Genomic DNA, 18,844 nt, shown 5'->3' on the forward strand with positions numbered 1-18,844 from the left:
ACTCGATGCTCTGTCCCTACCACCCGTCCTAAAAATCTGAGTGTCCCAGCCTATATCTGGTAAATTGAAATCTCCACATAAGACTATAACATGCTGAGAAAATTTATGTGAAATGTTCCAAATTTTCTCTCAGTTTTTCTGCCACTAATGCTGCCGAGTCGGGAGGTCAGTAAAAGGAGCCAATTAACAACCTAGCTTGGTTGTTGAGTGTAACCTCCACCCATAATATTTCACAGGAACTATCCACTTCTACTTCACTATAGGATAAACTACTACTAACAGCGACAAACACGCCACCACCGGTTGCATGCAATCTATCCTTTATAAACACCGTCTGTGCCTTTGTAAAAATTTTGGCTGAATTTATCTCTGGGTTCAGCCAGCTTTCTGTACCTATAATGATTTCAGCTTCGGTGCTTTCTATCAGCACTTGAAGTCCCGGTACTTTACCAATGCAGCTTCAACAGTTTACAATTACAATACCGATTGCTGCTTGGTCCCCGCATGTCCTGACTTGGCCCCGCACCCTTTGAGGCTGTTGCCTCTTCTGTTCGTGCCCGAGGCCATCTAACCTAAAAAACCGCCCAGCCCACGCCACACAAACCCCTGCTACCCGTGTAGCCGCTTGCTGCGTGTAGTGGACTCCTGACCTATCCAGCAGAACCCGAAACCCCACCACCCTATGCCTCAAGTCGAGGAATCTACAATCCACACGGCCGCAGAACTGTCTCGGCCTCTGATTCAGACCCTCCACTCGACTCTGTAGCAAAGGTCCGCAGTCAGTCCTGTCGACGAGGCTGCAGATGGTGAACTCTGCTTTCATCCCGCTAGCGAGATTGGCAGTCTTCACCACATCAGATAGCCGCCGGAAGCCAGAGAGGATTTCCTCCGATCCATAGTGACACGCATCATTGGTGCCGACATGAGCGACCACTTGCAGATGGGTGCACCCTGTACCCTTGATGGCATCCGGAAGGACCCTTTCCACATCTGGAATGACTCCCCCCAGTATGCACACGGAGTGCACATTGGTTTTCTTTCCCTCTCTTGCTGCCATATCCCTAAAGGGCCCCATTACGCGCCTCAGGACTGAAGACCACAACAACAACAACAACAACAACAACAACAACAACAACATTTGAAAAACTGGTGAATACTACATCCAGTCATTTTTTGAAAGGTACACAAAATTAAATACAGGTAATTATGCAAGTCGGCACAATTAAAAAAAAGAAAGAAAGAAAAAAAGAAAAAGAAAAAACATTTACAATACAAAATAGTAAACTAATATCAAAGTGAACTTTCAACATTGCAAATAACTTTACAAGGCTAAAAAATGAAACTTCAGTGGTTTCCAAGTAATGTTAAAATATGGAATGGTGAAGGTAAGTGATAGTGAAATGATGAAGTAGCTGCTGACACAACAACCATTGTTGGAAAATTGCAATGGCAAGTCCTAAATGAATATGTTGTCTACTACTGCCATTATATGATAACTAAACTATATTATATTATTTTACTCACTATTTTACCAACTTTGAGAATGATTTTTCCTTTGCGGTCCGAGTCATCAGTGTGTTTTGACTCTGCGTCCATCAAGCTGGCTTTCGTCGAATTAAATAATTCCCACAGATCACAGGCATCACGATATTCTTGTGACATTCTCTGCATGCACAAAAATTATTTAATTAATGACTGTAGTACAGTAAGTAAAATAATACAGTGCAATTACATCAAAATGCTGTAATTAAATTTTCACTCAGCAGCAAAGTGTGGAATGGAATTCACTTTCTTAAAAATAAGAAATTATGAAGAGTATAGGCCAAAATCTCTACTAAATGAGCTATACAGATGCCCTACGGCCCAATTAAAGGCTTAGAAAATTAGGAGGGAAGCAACAGTGGATGGAAGCTTTGGATCAGCTGGACAGTTTTACCTGCAAGGGAGATTTATACAAACTTCTGAAGGGTTTCCATAATCACCACTCGATTAAGAATACATCTTGCCTCTCAAAAATTAAGACAACCTACAGAAGAAACAAAATCATAAGAGAAATGTAACAAAGGTGGCAAATTAACTGATGTGAAAGATATTCAATGGATTAACTGGCTCTCAAAGCATAGTCTCCATGTAGCAAAAAGGGGAGAATTTGAGCTTTTGAGAGGTAAACAGAAAAGTGAGTCACCAGAAGTCAAATGGAGAAACACCAAAATGATAAAGAAACTGGCAATCCTGGTTCTGCTCCCTTTCCTGTCAAGTTTTCTTTGACTACTGCACCCGATTTTCAAACAGTGGGAAATCCAGAATAGAATAACAATATTATGAAAATGACTGATTGCTACTCATCAAATAGAAGAGACACTGAGTCACAGGCATCCAGAACAAAAAGACTGTTATACATTTATCTTTCAGCAAAGTGCTGTCTTCCAAAATAGAAAACACACATGGGTTCTATTTTGGAAGAAGGCCTTTTGACCGAAAGCTAAAGATATACTGGTCTCCAATGTGCCTCTCTGTGACTCAATGTCTCCTCTATATGGAGAGTGATACCTGATAGATCTCTTACTTCCATGAGACACTGCATGAACCACAAGTCACAAGTTTTCGCCAGGAGCAATCTACAGAAACTGGCCGGACCATGGTAGAATAGTCAACCTGAAGCACTATGGACTTCTGTAATGATACTACACTATTCTGCGGCAGAGTATGCATGCCCAGTTTGTATAATTCAACGCTTGCTGCACAAACGGACTTAGCTCTCAATGACACCTGCAGAATCATAACAGGGTGTTTGCACTCAAGTCGAATGGCTTTACAACTTCGCAGGAAGAGCGCCACCACCTGTTCGAATAAAAACATATGAATAAGGAAAGAAAGGAAGTGAAGCAAGAGAGTATCCATCCTCTGTATGGGCACAAACTGCACATGCAATGACTGGACTGAAGTCAAGGAGGAGTTTCCTAAGAATGTCAATGGCACTTTGAACCACTGCTGAAAAAGCTAGGTTGTAACTATGGAGGGCTACAACCTACTTCCTCCTGGATGGAGTGCCGACGTGTCCTGAGGTTTACACAAACACCATTGGAAGACAGGACTGGTCCAGGGCATACATGGACTCCTGGACGGATGCCACAAAAGGATGGAGAGGGTAACATTGGTCGCTAGCTTGCAGCCTGCTCAAGGAGTCAGTACACGAAAGAAACAATTCCTCGGGCATCAATGGATGCACTGAAGTGCACGAGATATGGCCGCCGGTTCTGCAGTGAATACACTGCAGCCACCGGGCCAGGAATGTTGTTCATTGGGTTGGGCTGTTTGGGGAAGAGACCAGACAGCGAGGTCATCGGTCTCATTGGATTATGGAAGGATAGGTAATAAATTCGGCCATGCCCTTTCAAAGGTACCATCTCTGCATTTACCTGAAGCGATTTAGGGAACTCATGGAAAACCTAAATCAGGACGGCCGGACGCGAATGCTGTTCAATATGGCCTCGGTGGACAAAGGTGAAGCCAACATTACCATCAGCCATCAAGCCGTCAGTGTAAACCACTTCAGAGGCCCAGAACAGTTCAAGAATCGAGAGGAAGTGACAGCGGAAAGCCACAGGATTAGCTGAGTCCTTAGGGGCATGCAAAAGATCCAGGTGGAGTTTCAGCCTACAGCTGCACCACGGAGGTGTAAGTGAATGAATCTCGAGGAGAGGTGATGAAAGGAAGGACTCCAGTTCAGACAGAAGCAATCACATGCGAACCGCAAATCGTTAGCCCTCACCAGTACGCCTGTCACCAGATTCTTCCTAAAAGCTCCTGTCACTAGTCAAACTTCGCAATGATGCAATGGGTCGAGCAAACACAATGCTGAGGGCGCTGCCGAACCACATATCACACTCCCATAGTCAAGGCGGGATTGAACAAGGGCTCTGTAGAGCTGCAGCAGCATGATGTGATCCGCATCCCAGATGGTGCTGCTCAGGCAGCAGAGGGCATTGAGGTGCTGCCAACACTTCCGTTTAAGCTGACAAAGATGAGGAAGCCAAGTCAAATGAGCATAAAAAACCAGACCTAAGAATTGATGTCTTCACTACAGTGAGTGGATCGTCATGAAGGTAAAGTGCTGGGTCCAAATGAACAGTACGATGCCGAAAGAAATGCAGGACACGTGTCTTCATGGCGAAAAACTGGAAGCCATGGGCTAGAGCTGATGAATGCACTTTGTGGATGGCTCCCTGCAGGTGACGCTCAGCAACTCTAGTACTGGAGCAGCAATACGAAATGCAGAAGTCATCTGCATACAGAGAAGGTGAGACGGAGGGCCCCACAGCTATTGCTAGACCGTTAATCGCCACTAAAAACAGACACACACTCAATACAGAACCCTATTGGACTCCATTCTCCTATACATGGATGGAACTATGGGAGGCACCAACTTGGACATCGAAAGTACAGAGTGACAGGAACTTTTGGATAAAAAATGAGGAGTGGGCCCCAGAGACCACACATGTACAATGTGGCAAGGATATGATGTCGTCAGGTCTTGCTGTATGCTTTACATAAGTAAATAAAAGACAGCAACCAGGTGTTGGCGTCTGGAAAAGGCTGTTCGGATGGCAGACTCAAGGAACAAAAGATTATCAGCCGCAGAGCGACCCTAGTGGAAGCCGCCCTGACATAACTCCAAGATCCAACCCAACCGCCAACATACCATACATTCCAGCAGCTTACAAAGAACGTTGGCAAGGCTGATGGGCCAACAGCTATCCACATCAAGATGTTTTTTACCGGGTTTGAGCACCGAAATGATGGTGCTCTCCCACCATTGCGATGGGAAGACACCATCGAGACAGATCCAGTTGAAGATGATGAGGATGTGTCGCTTTGTAGTCAACTGAGAGATGTTTCATCTGGCTGTGGATCCAATAAGGCCCAGGGGCTGTGTCGGGGCAATGTGTAAGGACACTATCTCCCACTCTGTAAATGGGGCATTATATGGTTCACTGTGGCATGTAGTGAACGAGAGGACTTTCCGTTCCAGCCGCTGTTTGAGAGAGTGAAAGGCTGGAGGTAATTCTCCAACGCAGAGGCTCGAGAAAAGTGCGCGGCAATCATGTTTGCATTGGTAGATAACACGCCATTTATGGTAACACCAGGACACCTGTTGGGGTCTGGTACCCGAGAAGATGTTTGATCTTTGCCCAGACTTGGGAAGTTGACGTATGCCACCCAATGGTCGAGACGTATCTCAACCAACACTCCTGCTTCCGTCGTTTGCTAAGTTGTCGAACGTGGACACAGAGCCATGAGGTTCTCCAGGGAAGGGTGCCACTTATGCCACTGTAGAGCTCGCCGACGCTCCTTAATTGCTTCAGCAACTTCCGGCGACCCCAGGGACTGCCTTACGCCGGAGGCACCGTAAAGAGCGAGGGATCGCGTTTTATGCCGCAGAAACAATTGTTGTATTCACCTGCTCAACCATCACATCGATGTTACGTGTGGGGGAGATTCAATGATAACAGCAGAGGTGAAAGTTTCCCAGTCCACCCTGTTTAAAGCCCACCTGGGCAGGCGTCTGTGGCCCTGATCCAGGGGTACTGCACCATGTGAAGGAAGATACACATTGCAGAGAGTAATGTCCTGTGTCCCCCTTATTCTGACAGCCACAGATTCAAGACAGGTGTGAAGGGGCACATTGTCACTACAAACTGAGTTTAGGACATAAATGCAAACTCCACCTAACACTCGATTATAATCGCTACAGTTCCTGTAATATCCCTTATAGCCACAGGAGGGCAGGGGTCTGCATTGCCGGGAACCAGGTTTCCTGGAGCGCAATGCAGATAGGAGGTGTAAAGTTTAACGGTTGCTGTATCTCAGCCAGGTGGTGGAAAAAACCACCACAATTCGATTGGACGATGACGACATGTGAGACTGGAAAGGCATGGAACATTCAATGAGGCAGTTTATTCCTCAGAGTCACTTGCTGCCACTGACTTATTGCCTGAGCAGTCTATATCCATTGTGTCTGACGGTCTGGCAAGATCTAGGTCCTCATCAGATGTCAGAATCTCCACCCCAGCCTCAGAGCTTGTAGGTAGCAGTGCTGTGGCAGCCATCACAATTTCCTTCATCTTAGGGGTCTTCTTTTTGGATTTCTCTCGCTGCTCCTTAGGTTACCCTGGCTGATAGGACTTCACTGATTCAGCCTCCGGGACTGAGAATGATTGTGAAGCCCTGTGACCAGCTACTTTTGAGCTCATCAGCCACTGGTGGGTGTCACCTTTGCCAGTAGCAGAAACCTGGGAAGATTTACGCTTCTCGGGCTTAAAAGTGGGGACGGACATCCCCCGAAGGTTTTGGAAGGGGGGGGGGGGGTTGCTCCTAAAGTAGGTAATGCGGGGGCAACAGGGAGGCAAATGCACCCCACCATCAAGAGGATAGGTGTAGTCTTCCGGCTCTGAAAGGTGACTGGGGATGGCAGAGCTGATGGTGCCAGAACTGTTGTAGCAACAGCATAAGACAATGTCATACGTACAGGATGCAGGCGTTCAAATTTTCTCTTAGCCTCAGTGTAGGCCAGTCGGTCCAGGATATTGTACTCCATGATTTTCCTTTCTTTCTGGAGAATCCTGCAGTCTGGCGTGCAAGGCAAATCGTGCTCTCCGCAGTTTACACAGATGGGAGGCGTGGCACATGGAGTATTGGGACGTGATGGGTGTCCGCAATATCGACATGTGACACTGGAAGTACAGTGGGAATACATACGGCTGAGATTTCAGCACTTAAAGCACCTCATCGGGGGAAGGATATAGAGCTTTACATCACTACGGTAGACCATCACCTTGACGTTTTCGCGCAATGTACCACTCTCGATGGCCAAGATGAAGGCACCGGTGGAAACCTGATTATTCTTTGGACCCTGGTGGACACACAGGTTAAATTGTACACCTTGCCACTCCAAATAGGAGCACAGCTCATCGCCAGACTGCAATAGAAAGTCCCTGTGAAATATGATACCCTGGACCATATTTAAGCTCTTATGGGGCTTGTCACAAGGGAGTTACTCCCGTGACTGGACGGAGGATGCTGTTTTGATCAAGACTGACCCAGATCTCATTTTGGACAATCCCTCCACCTCCACCAACTTGTCCTATAAATGCTCGACAAAAAACTGAGGCTTCATTATCATGAAAGACTCCCCATCAGCTCTAAACATACACGGTACCGGGACGAATAAGATCAGCTGCCATTATTGGCCTGACGTTCCTCCCATGGAGTGGCCAGGGAGGGGAACGATTTGGTGTCTTACTTCTGTGCATTGAATTGAGCTCGTGAACACTTAGAGACTGCTGGTGTTTCACTACCAGGAAGAGATGATGGACTATGCTTCATCGTGTCTCATCCGCCCTTATGCCACCCACTCCGACCACGAATCCTCCCTAGAGGCGCCACTCAGCCACAGCAAAGGCCACCTGGCAAGATGGCCATTGCCAGGAGTCCCGATGCCCTGGCGGGAGTTAACAGCGCAGGCATCAGCAGAGCGATCCCTGTGTGGTCAGAGGGGCTACAACCAACAGGGTACATGGCAACCCCACCACAATGGGCTGGCTACCGAGCTGGATAACAGGTGCAAAGAGGTCCATGGTCATCGTCGATGCAGGACGCGACATTGCATAGCGCATGGCGGAAAACGCGCCCAGGAAAGTGTCCTCACCAAGAGATGGAGAATGGGCGGGACTGAAAGGCGACGACGAGAAAGTGGGCTAAATGGACACGATGCACCATGTAAAGCGCCCTTCCCCAGTTGGCTTGCTCTTCGGGAGAATTTTGAAGAACTGAAGTCAAACCCAACAGGGGACCATCACATAAAGGCAGAAACATGTGAAAGTCGTTTTAGTGGCCTCTTACAAAAGGCAGGAATACCTCGGGCCTATTCTTACCCCCGGACCCGCAAGGGACTCAGTCTACTTGTAGCACCAGGAAAATTTAGTTTGCAATGCCAAAATAGCTGTGCATGTGAATACATGTGTGGATATGTTTATGTATGTTTTGTACTGCTCAACTCTGATCAAGGTCATAATCTAAAAGCTGAAGTGCTTCTACAATCTTTATTTACTTACTCCCTTATAGACTGCTCAATGTTTCAAGATTCCAAAAAGAAAAGTCATTACTTAATATATTTATAAACATCTTATTTTGTAGTTACCATGCCCTAACTAACTTACTAAAAACCAAACAGCAGAGAAGTAAAACGTCCATTTTCCCCAGTGCTTGGACATTATTCACAAAAGCAATAATCAGAAATCACACGAGACCTATTCAAAAAATTCCAGAACATTCGTAATTCCGTGCCAATGATACATTAGAATGAAATGCTATTGGCATCCCTACATACACCTGCGTTTATATGTGTAGCTGCTGGGAGTTTCATTGTTGTATGTCTGTTAATTACTGTTCAGCACTCTATCGAGTAGAACGTTGTGTCACACGGTCTGCAAATTTTGAGATGGCAGAGTTAGGAGCAATGAGTATACATTAAATTTTGCATTAAACCTTTACAGATATGCACCACATGATGCAGGAAGCCTGCAGTGATGAGTGCTTACGCCATACTCATGTTATGCAGAGTTTAAAAATGGCTGTATGTAAGGTAAAGGAACCCTTGTTCAGGACACTCTTCAAGGTCTACTGACGACTAACATCAGGGACATCAACAAAATCGTGCATGCCAATCAACGACTGACTGTTAGAGAGATTGCAGAAGAATGTTACATTTCAGTTTGATCACCTCATGAACTCCTGTCACAGCATCACAGAATGCATCGTGTTGCCATCAAGTTAATGCCACAGCTCATGAAAAAAGACCAGAAAGATCTTCACCTCTTAATTTGATAAAAGTTTTTGGATCACGCAAATGAGAACGAGATGTTCTATAAGAGAATCATGACCAGCCATGAGACATGGGTCTATAGTTATGATACTGAGGTCAAGGTTCCATCTTCATAGTGAAACGGGAAAGGTTCTCCAAGGGGAGAGGGGAGGGAGGGGGGGGGAAGGGGTGGGATCATCATGTCAGGTGAAACATTAAAGCCATGTTAATAGTTTTCTTTGACTTTGAAGGATTAGTTATCATGAATTTGTGTCACAGGAACAAACTGTTAATTAATGGTACTTTCGACTATCGGGACATGTTGCAATGCCTGTGAGAAAATGTGGGAAGGAAACAGCCTGAAATGTGGTGAGACAATTCATGGCTCTCGCACCACGTTAATGCAACTGCACATTCATCTCTGTTGTTGCACAAAACACAGAATCACTGTGCTGCCTCATCCTCCATACTGTCCAGGACTGGCCCCTGCAGACTTTTTTCTTTATTTATTTTCAAAGTTGGAAACACCACTGAAATAGCAAAGATCTGCAATGACAGACAAGATAAGAGAAAATCTGCAGACAGCACTAAACACGATCTTGCAAGAGGGGTATCAAGACTACATCCAGAAATGTAAACTGCACTGGGGGCGATGTACCAATTGTGGAGGAGAATATTTTGAAAGAGACCATGCACAATAAGTAAAGGTAAGCGTAGAATAATTTTGTGAACAAAGTTTTGGAATTTGTTGAACAGACCTCATATAAACATTGAATTTCAAATTAAAGGATTCTTACAAAACTAGTAAGCAACATCAAAAATTAATATATCCAACACATACCAAATTAAGATAAAAATGCCTCAATTGAAATATTTTTTGTGCCGCCTGACACAAGTAAATTACGGCAAACAAGATTATCATTAAATATGGTGCACAAAGTTATTCTTTTACCCCATTTAGGGTCCTTGCAAATGTCAGTATTTTTCTTGACCTTTTTTTATTAAGCATTTGCCCTTCACTTCTTTAAAAATTTCTAAATATTTACTGCCTCCTTAGAATTTGAATGAGGAACTGTGGTTGGTTGGAGTTCAGAAATTAATTACTTTTCACAAATTCATAGCCATGATTCTCAATGAATGTGGTAAGATCATCATATATTTTAATTTTCAGCAACTAACTGAGAAAGACAGAATTTGATAAGTACCTTATAAAAAGCCTTTGCATTGTTGACCATGAGCTGAATGTCTGTTGTTAAATCATCCACATCTTCATATTCATCAGTTTTTAGCTTCTGCTGAACTTTCAGCAAGTCAATAGGATTAGTGACAACCTAAAACACACAATATATTCTGTTAATAAAATATAAACATAATGATAATTTTTTTACAAGTATATGTTACTTATGCAACACAATAACTTGTTGCTACATCAACATTAGTTAAATTATTCGTAACTAGCAGAATGAAGACAAAAAAGAGACCTCTCTCTTACATATTCCAAAAACCCTTTCCACCAACAACAAAACTGAATTTACCAATATCTCTCACTTTTTTTAAAAAAAGTGCAAACCAAATCCAATATGGATATGTGCGCCAGAAACCGAATTACAGTTATTCTCATGACATCATATCCAATGGCTCCAGCTTCTCACAACCAAATCTGTCATGTTCCAACCAACAAAGACTTCAAGCTATACTAGTGGTCAATCTGTCACCACAATCTAAATTCCAAAAAACTGTATAGAAGGATCAGCTCACATCAAAAGTACCTAAGATTTAGACCTCCTAATGTCAGATATTCATGATTTTTTTTAAAATGTTTATAGTATGGACTCTTAAGAGTAAAAATAGGTACTGAACTTCATAGTCTTTCAATCTTTTTCGAATTTCAAAAAAAAGACTATTGCTAACTTTTCTGAAAGTGCTATGAAGCCAATTGAAGCAAAGTACTTCTCAAAAATACCTTTTCTTGAAACATACGTTTCTTAATCCTATAGCATAAACCTGGTAAGATGTTTAGGTAGTGTAACTTACCAGAAATGTAAACAGTAGTGTAAGAATGCCTAATGAACATTTGCATTGTTGTTAAAAATGTTTTAAGCACTCTTTTATGATGTAGAAAATAAATATAAATCAAATATAAACAGAGCAACAAAACACATACTTGAACTTTATGAAAAAGGTTTATGAGATGAAAAAGACATTATGACCGAAAATTTTAAGGTAATAGAGGCTCCTAAAACTCAACTGTGATACCTTGAGTGTATGGACTTTTATGGAAAATTTTTTGGGTATTACTGAAACTATTCTAGTGTTCCCTTAGCTCATGGGCAATTTGGACGTGCTGAATATTCAAAACATCATATTAGGACATAAAAGTACTGTCAGACATGATCGTTTTCCACATACATCATCAGTACTGTAATACTTTAATATTCAAATTTATAGTGATCAACTAACCTCATAATAACCTGGTTCCTGTCTCCTTTTAGGAACCCTAATAAATGCGTCGCACAAAAGTGTGCCATCATCCTTCTTATGATTCCTTATGGTGTCATACAGTTGATGACATATCTCCGCCTAAGCGTAAATGAGGAAAAAATAAGTTAAGTTATCAACAGAAAAAGCATAAAACTGTTAAGTGCCAATAATAACACAAACCGGATCTAATTTCTTCCGTTTTCTATGCGGTTCGTGAGATGCTGGCTCTTGATCCCCATCGTCGTCCTGCCCTCGGCTTTGGACGGATGAGGTACGTCTCCGTTTGCTCATTTGATCTGAGGATAAGAAACATGCTGTATAATTTTCGTGCATATTCTGGGATATTTTCACCAACAACGTTTTTGCTCACATACTCATAACCAAATAAACACATTGGTTTTACTATGACCTACTACTACGTGATTTCAAACCACACTCCACTTTCAATCAACAAGCTACGACTTACAACAGCTCCCTTATTCAAAATATTGGTCGTTACCACATAAAAAGCTGCAAAAGATTGCCTAGACAAATAGCAGACTGTGTGTACAAATATATTTACAATGGCCTGAACCACAGATGATACCTTTATATACAAAAAATTATAGTACTCAGATGCCGATAATGTTTTCTTGTATTATCCTCGATTATCTTTTTTGCAACATCGCTAAATCTCCATCAGTATAGCCCACATTCGATTATAACAACACGCAACAAGCCCTGTGTTCTCATTTCCGCCATTGTGCCACAAACAAACGCTTTAATACAATTATTAATTGACATCAACAATGTGAAACTAATGTGTATCTCTACAAAGGCTTTTCTTTTGGCGTCTTCAGAAGGTCTAGCCTAATACAGTTTCATTTTCGAATTTTAATAAAACGATTTTCAAATTTTGTTGGTGATTTATTGTCTTTGACTACAGTAATAATACATGTTAAACATTTAGCTAGATACATCTTTGCAGTCGAAATACTTAGGAACTACCGCCACAAAAAAACGACTGCAAATCAATTATGGTGTTCACTGTTCAGCCTTACATTTAGTGTAGGCATTATACAGATCAGACAATGAGCAACATACGTGCACACTGGCGACAAACACTAATAGACAATGTCAGCAGCACGTAATACCACTTTCTTTGCGTTGCTGCTTTCCAGCAGTATTCCGTGACAATGTTATACCGAAAATTGCCTACTAGTAACGCGAGCCCTTCTTGAAACAAAGAAAAACGTATATATGCACTCACGATTAAAATTTTTCTGGGTTTTGTACCGCGCCCTTGTATAAAATACGCTATAAATTGAGAAACCTAAGTTTCGGCTATGTTACAATCGCCTTCGTCATGGCATAAGCAGGTTTGGTAGGGGTAAGGACGCCGCTATTTTTTGCAGATCGTCAGTTTTAGAGCACTGTATAGTACAAGCTGAACAATCCGTCATTTTGAATCTCACTGAAGGCCCTGGTTTAAACTCTATGGAGCATTTACACTTTTTAATATTCTCTTAAGACCATCAAATGCACATCCCTTGCACAGACAATATTACAGCGTAGTAAAAGTATTAGCTTACATTTGACTTTCAGAGACAAGATAATTTAAGTAAGTGGTAGACGAGAATTTCGAGATACGATACATGCACTTACTTTCCATGTAAGTCAAATTTTGCTTTTCAAAATTTGCCAAATACGGAACACAACAGACATAAAAATTTCATGTCAGCACTAGAGGGACTTGCATGAATACTCAAAAAATATAACTGATCCGAATTTTATTGACTATTTCCAAAGCTTTAAAAGAAATCCCTTCAGAAGTTATTTAAAAAATAAAAGATCTGCAAATATTTTGTTATTACTAGCAAGCTGCGATAAAGTGTTATTAATTTTATCCTTCTATAAAGCTAACTGCTCCTAGGGGTGACATATGGTTTTCTACAGGTTTTACAAATAAAATCAACAAAAGTAGCTTACTTTAAATTTACACTGTTATGTCGTGTTATATAAACATAATCTGCAGCAAGGTAAAATAAACTCACATCTTACATATATAATTTCATTACCACCGCTCTGCGAGCACATCTATTCCTAAAACAAAGAAAAATAGCCTTTTTACTTACATTACTCTGGTAGTTGCTCGATTCTGATGACCAATCTTTGCTCTCATGAATTTAGAAGCTACCTTATAAGCACACCGATCTAAGTCTGAAAGAAACCGATAAAAATTTGGCAACCATGCCTGCCATTATTTTAGCAGTTTCATGCTGCACATCCAACCATTTGACACTATGGAACAATAAAATTAAGCAAAATTCGTTGGTTCATTTTCCTACACGATGCAAAGCATACAAGACTGTCCTCCGCCTGCGATTTAGGATGTCGGATTGTTCAACCCGATATATCCAGTGCTTTAATCAGTGTCAATACGTCATATTTGTGGATCTTTATTGGCCCTAGAATAGAATAAGCTAGCCATGAGGAAGACCGGTATAACTTTTTCAAAAGAAGTATCAGGTTTATGAAGCCTGTAATTAAAATACCTATAACTTCCCCAAATTTGCGATGTTTCTACTTAACACATGAAATATTCACAGACGTTTGTCAAAACCGGGAAAGGAGATTTTCTGCGCATGGGCGTCTGCAGCCTTTTAGGAAATGTCTACCTAAGGTAGTACTGGCCACACTGCGGGCCATAAACGCAAATTGTATGTATTCCGTTAGTAAGTACGCATCTGGGTTATAGCTTTTGGATGTAACAATAATGGACGTCTGTAACTCGTCTTTGAAAGAGCTTAAGATTTGTCAAGGACTGTGGAAAGCACCAAGCCAATACTGAGGGGACTGCTTTGCAACAAAGTAATTGTCACTAGTCAACAACTGGAACCATTCAAGCCATAGACACTTTTGTATAACAATTTGCATGGATATGAAATGCAATTATCACATAGTCTCTATCTTAGGAAAGGCGGAAGCGTCTTGCACCAGTAAAACGCCTGGCTATGTTGACATTTCAGACCGAAAATTAACATCAAATGACCACAATCATCTGGCTTCAGAGAATAACTGCATGTCGTGTTCTGCCATTGTGAGAGTAGGTGCTAAGACGTGTGCTACGCTTGCCAAGTCCCATATCGCCTTCTTATTCTGATTTCGCTTGCTTTCTTTGTTATTTCTTGTTTGTTGTTTCATATTTACTTGTTTTGTATATAGTTCACACCGTCAAAGACACGAATAAAGGAAGAGGGTACAAAATGATGTAGGTTGCAGCAGTTATTCAGGGATTAAGAGGCTGGCATGGAATAGAGCACTGTGGAGAGCTGCACCAAAGCAGTCTTTGGATTGAAGATCACAACAATAAAACAGCATTGTTGTGGTGATGACTGTCGCTGTTTAAATAGTCCGCTATTCCTTACCCATTACGCTCTGAAAAAAAGTGTCTCCATAACGCTAATACACGATAAAGGTGGAATTCTTATGCTCAAACTGGGGCTTATAAGAGTTTCTAGGCTTACACACTTTATAATCCTAGTGCCTTTTTTCATATTCTCAACGCTCGATTATCTGTTACCAAATTATCACAGTAGGTCTACGTGACCCATATTTAACTTGGGAAAGAAAGTAGTCAAAATATGTATTCTTTATTGTTTTTGCACATGGCATCCATATTGTGAATAACTTTGAAGCTGATGCTATTGACATTTTCCATCACAAACTCAGTGATGAAGTTAAAATGTACCGTCAGTCAGATGCCTAGTGACACATTAAGATCTCACTTTGACATGGTAGATGCGCACTCAGCAGGTATATAGCAAAATATTAAAATTCCTTTCATCATTCTCCATTAGAACTACTCTAAGTATAAAACAGTTGGTTGCATGCTACACCTTCTTCTGTTAAAATTTTCTTCTTTGTATTAGTGTCTGCGGAAAATATACTGTACGCTAACAGTATTCATGTGGCAAAAGAATACAACCAATGCCACCAACTGAATATCGAATATGTGACACAAGCATATAGGATACCCTTCTCATTGTTTTACAACACTACATGATACACTAAGAAATGCTTTATTCCAAAAGCAAACAAAAACTGGATGAGTCATAATTACAAAGACATTATGTACACAAGTATCACCCTACATATGCCACTAGTCTAGATCTCGCTTTTAGACTTAATAAATATGAATAGTTTTAACTTTGCTGTGATGGAGACGCCCAGAAAAATATTTGAGTTTTGTGTCACACACTAAGCGCTAAAGGAGAGTTATTTATGAAATAGTAAGATTTTGGACACGCTGTAATTAAATTATAACACCATATGACGAACAGGTTTCATTTTTTGAATAAAACGAAAGCACTTAAAAAACTCAGGACACACAACATTCCTTGAAAGCTTAATGTAAACGTATACTAAGAAAAAAAGACAGTGCGCAAGCCACAAGTGGCAAAGATGATAATACATAAGTGTACAAAGTCATTATATCAGCACAACAAGTTATACTATGCAACACTTCTACTTTTGTTAGTTGATTTTAAAGACAGAATCGGTGATCAGCTACAATTACTCTCAAAGTTTTCGATGACAGTCCTTTCATGAGCATGTCTGCCAGCTGATCTTGTGACTTCACATAAGAAACAAGAACAGAATCGTCAGTTATTTTTTCACGAATGTAATGGAACTTTATATCGATATGTTCGATCCTTTTGTGGTGTTCACTGTCTCTCATTTATTGTAATGCACTTTCATTGTCCACAAAGATTGGTGTTGGTTGCGCCATGTTAAATCCAAGCTCCTGTAAGAATTTACAAGGCCAGGTAATTTCAGCAAATGTATCAGATGCTGCAACATACTCTGCTTCTGCATCTGTCGTAAATCTGGAAAAAACGTTTTTGCCTGCGAGATGTAATAGGTCCATTTATCAGTGCATTGACATTCACAATATACATAAATGACCTGGTGCATGACATCGGAAGTTCACTGAGGCTTTTTGCAGATGATGCTGTGGTGTATCGAGAGGTTGCAACAATGGAAAAATGTACTGAAATGCAGGAGGATCTGCAGCGAATTGACGCATGGTGCACGGAATGGTAATTGAATCTCAATGTAGACAAGTGTAATGTGATGCGAATACATAGAAAGATAGGTCCCTTATCATTTAGCTACAAAATAGCAGGTCAGCAACTGGAAGCAGTTAATTCCATAAATTATCTGGGAGTACTCATTAGGAGTGATTTAAAATGGAATGATCATATAAAGTTGATCGTCGGTAAAGCAGATGCCAGACTGAGATTCATTGGAAGAATCTTAAGGAAATGCAATCCGACAACAAAGGAAGTAGGTTACAGTACGCTTGTTCGCCCAATGCTTGAATACTGCTCAGCAGTGTGGGATCCGCACCAGGAAGGGTTGATAGAAGAGATAGAGAAGATCCAACGGAGAGCAGCGCGCTTCGTTACAGGATCATTTAGTAATTGCGAAAGCGTTACGGAGATGATAGATAAACTCCAGTGGAAGACTCTGCAGGAGAGACGCTCAGTAGCTCGGTACGGGCTTTTGTTAAAGTTTCGAGAACATACCTTCACCGAAGAGTCAAGCAGTATATTGCTCCCTCCTACGTATATCTCGTGAAGAGACCATGAGGATAAAATCAGAGAGATTAGAGCCCACACAGAAGCATACCGATAATCCTTCTTTCCACGTACAATACGAGACTGGAATAGAAGGGAGAACCGATAGAGGTACTCAGGGTACCCTCCGCCACACACCGTCAGGTGGCTTGCGGAGTATGGATGTAGATGTAGATGTAGTCTGTTGTTGAACGATGAGTACCAATATCTCCAGCAAAATCAGCATCTGAATACACATTGTGATAATATATATAAAAAATTAATAAATAAGTACTATTATTTTAATCGAATTAATAAAAGTATTATCAAATTTGATCTTTATAAATTTTGAAGTTAATGACTTGTCTTTCAGTCTTAATTTACAAATCTTGTAAATTATAAGTCAGTAGTAGTGTGAACTTATGTCGTTTTTTGCATTCTCTATGCAGTTGAGATTTACGCTATTTAGTTATATGCTTCTTCTTCCACCATAAGTACTTCTCATTTTTGACCATGAATACAATACTGATTTTTATCGGACTTGATTGATTTATTTATTTTAACAGGGAAGCTAAAACAGCTTAGGTCTGACCTACTACTGCCCGCACCGAAACTAGGTTTATTCTGTGGTATTGCTGCCTGTATATCTAGTAAAGCCAACCAGTGCCCTTAAATAGTGCAATTAGTCCCTCTACCTGTTTTTGTTAGACACAATTCTTTCAGATCTAGTTGTCCCAAAGATTCTGTATCTTTTACTCTCCAATGCCATGTACTCGAAGATCAGGTGTGATGCAGTTTCTTCACCCTCATCACAGATCCTACATTTAGGGTCCTCCTGCGTTATACCCACTGTGTGTATATGTTTTTGACATTCCCATGGCTGCTCAGCAGTCTGGTCATGAGTTTGATCTCTTTTTCTGTTCAATCCCAGGATTACAGAGCTTCTTGTAAAATATGGCTTGGACATCATCACCTCACCATGTTTTTGTTTATGCACCTTGGTTCAATATCCTACAGGCTGTTTCCTAAGCCAGTTCCATAGTTTTAATTTAATCATACCCTTGGTGATTGTCAGGACAGGTTCCGGTCCAATAAATGGAGTTATTGCCCCATCGTAGCCAATCTATTGACATGTTCATAGCCACAGATCCCTGAGTGGCCAGGGACCCACACTAGTTTTACCCTATAGCTTCCTCCTAGCTCCACCAGAGCCCTGTGGCAATCTGTAACAATCTTAGATCTTGTTGCAGGAGCTGCCAATGATTTCAGGGCTGTCTGAATAGATGTAGATACGATGGTCATCGTAGCACCTACGCATATTCTCCTCCCCACATGCCCTGATTGCAGTAATACAGAGGCCAATTTTCCTAGAGAAATGATGCTCTCCAGTCTTGGCTGAAACCCGTACACCCCTGCCCTAACGCCTTGGTCTGTTTTCGACCCATCAATGAACCAAATGATGTCCCCCACATGATGTCGAACTGTTTTTTTTCCCACTGCTCCCTACTTTCAATTATTATGTTGTAAGGCCTGCCGAAGCAGTTGGGCCGGCCGAAGTGGCCATGCGGTTCTAGGCGCTGCAGTCTGGAACCGTGAGACCGCTACGGTCGCAGGTTCGAATCCTGCCTCGGGCATGAATGTGTGTGATGTCCTTAGGTTAGTTAGGTTTAACTAGTTCTGCGTTCTAGGGGACTAATGGCCTCAGAAGTTGAGTCCCATTGTGCGCAGAGCCATTTTGAAGCAGTTGGGAGTTATTATAAAGTCGTCAGGCATTTCGCCAGCGATTCCTATATTTACCTCACTCACTGTGTTAGTGTGTAATTCTGGATATCCGAATCAGACCCAGTCTTTACCAGTTTTAATTCTGTGTGTCCCAGCTGTGCCTCCATCTTGACCCAAA

General features: G+C 41.6%; 1 protein-coding gene across 43 annotated transcripts in view; it reads right to left on the reverse strand.

The window, feature by feature from the left end:
* LOC126282273 (protein polybromo-1) overlaps nucleotides 1-12,286 on the reverse strand; it is a 279,039-nt gene extending 266,753 nt beyond the window's left edge. For 11 of the 43 annotated variants that reach the window (XM_049981928.1, XM_049981924.1, XM_049981922.1 and 8 more), the window contains exons 1-5: nucleotides 11,931-12,245; nucleotides 11,525-11,640; nucleotides 11,324-11,443; nucleotides 10,069-10,194; nucleotides 1,525-1,665 (exon numbers count right to left, since the gene is read on the reverse strand). In XM_049981928.1, coding sequence (XP_049837885.1) covers nucleotides 1,525-1,665; nucleotides 10,069-10,194; nucleotides 11,324-11,443; nucleotides 11,525-11,635 — 498 coding nt within the window. In that variant the 5' untranslated portion in view covers nucleotides 11,636-11,640; nucleotides 11,931-12,245. Of the gene's footprint in view, nucleotides 1-1,524; nucleotides 1,666-10,068; nucleotides 10,195-11,323; nucleotides 11,444-11,524; nucleotides 11,641-11,810 lie in introns of all 43 variants that reach the window. The other 32 variants (XR_007551357.1, XR_007551356.1, XM_049981903.1 and 29 more) reach the window with 17 other exon arrangements.
* Nucleotides 12,287-18,844: the final 6,558 nt, after the last annotated feature.

The sequence above is a fragment of the Schistocerca gregaria genome, chromosome 7, assembly GCF_023897955.1.
Source record: "Schistocerca gregaria isolate iqSchGreg1 chromosome 7, iqSchGreg1.2, whole genome shotgun sequence".
NCBI classification, from domain to species: domain Eukaryota; kingdom Metazoa; phylum Arthropoda; class Insecta; order Orthoptera; family Acrididae; genus Schistocerca; species Schistocerca gregaria.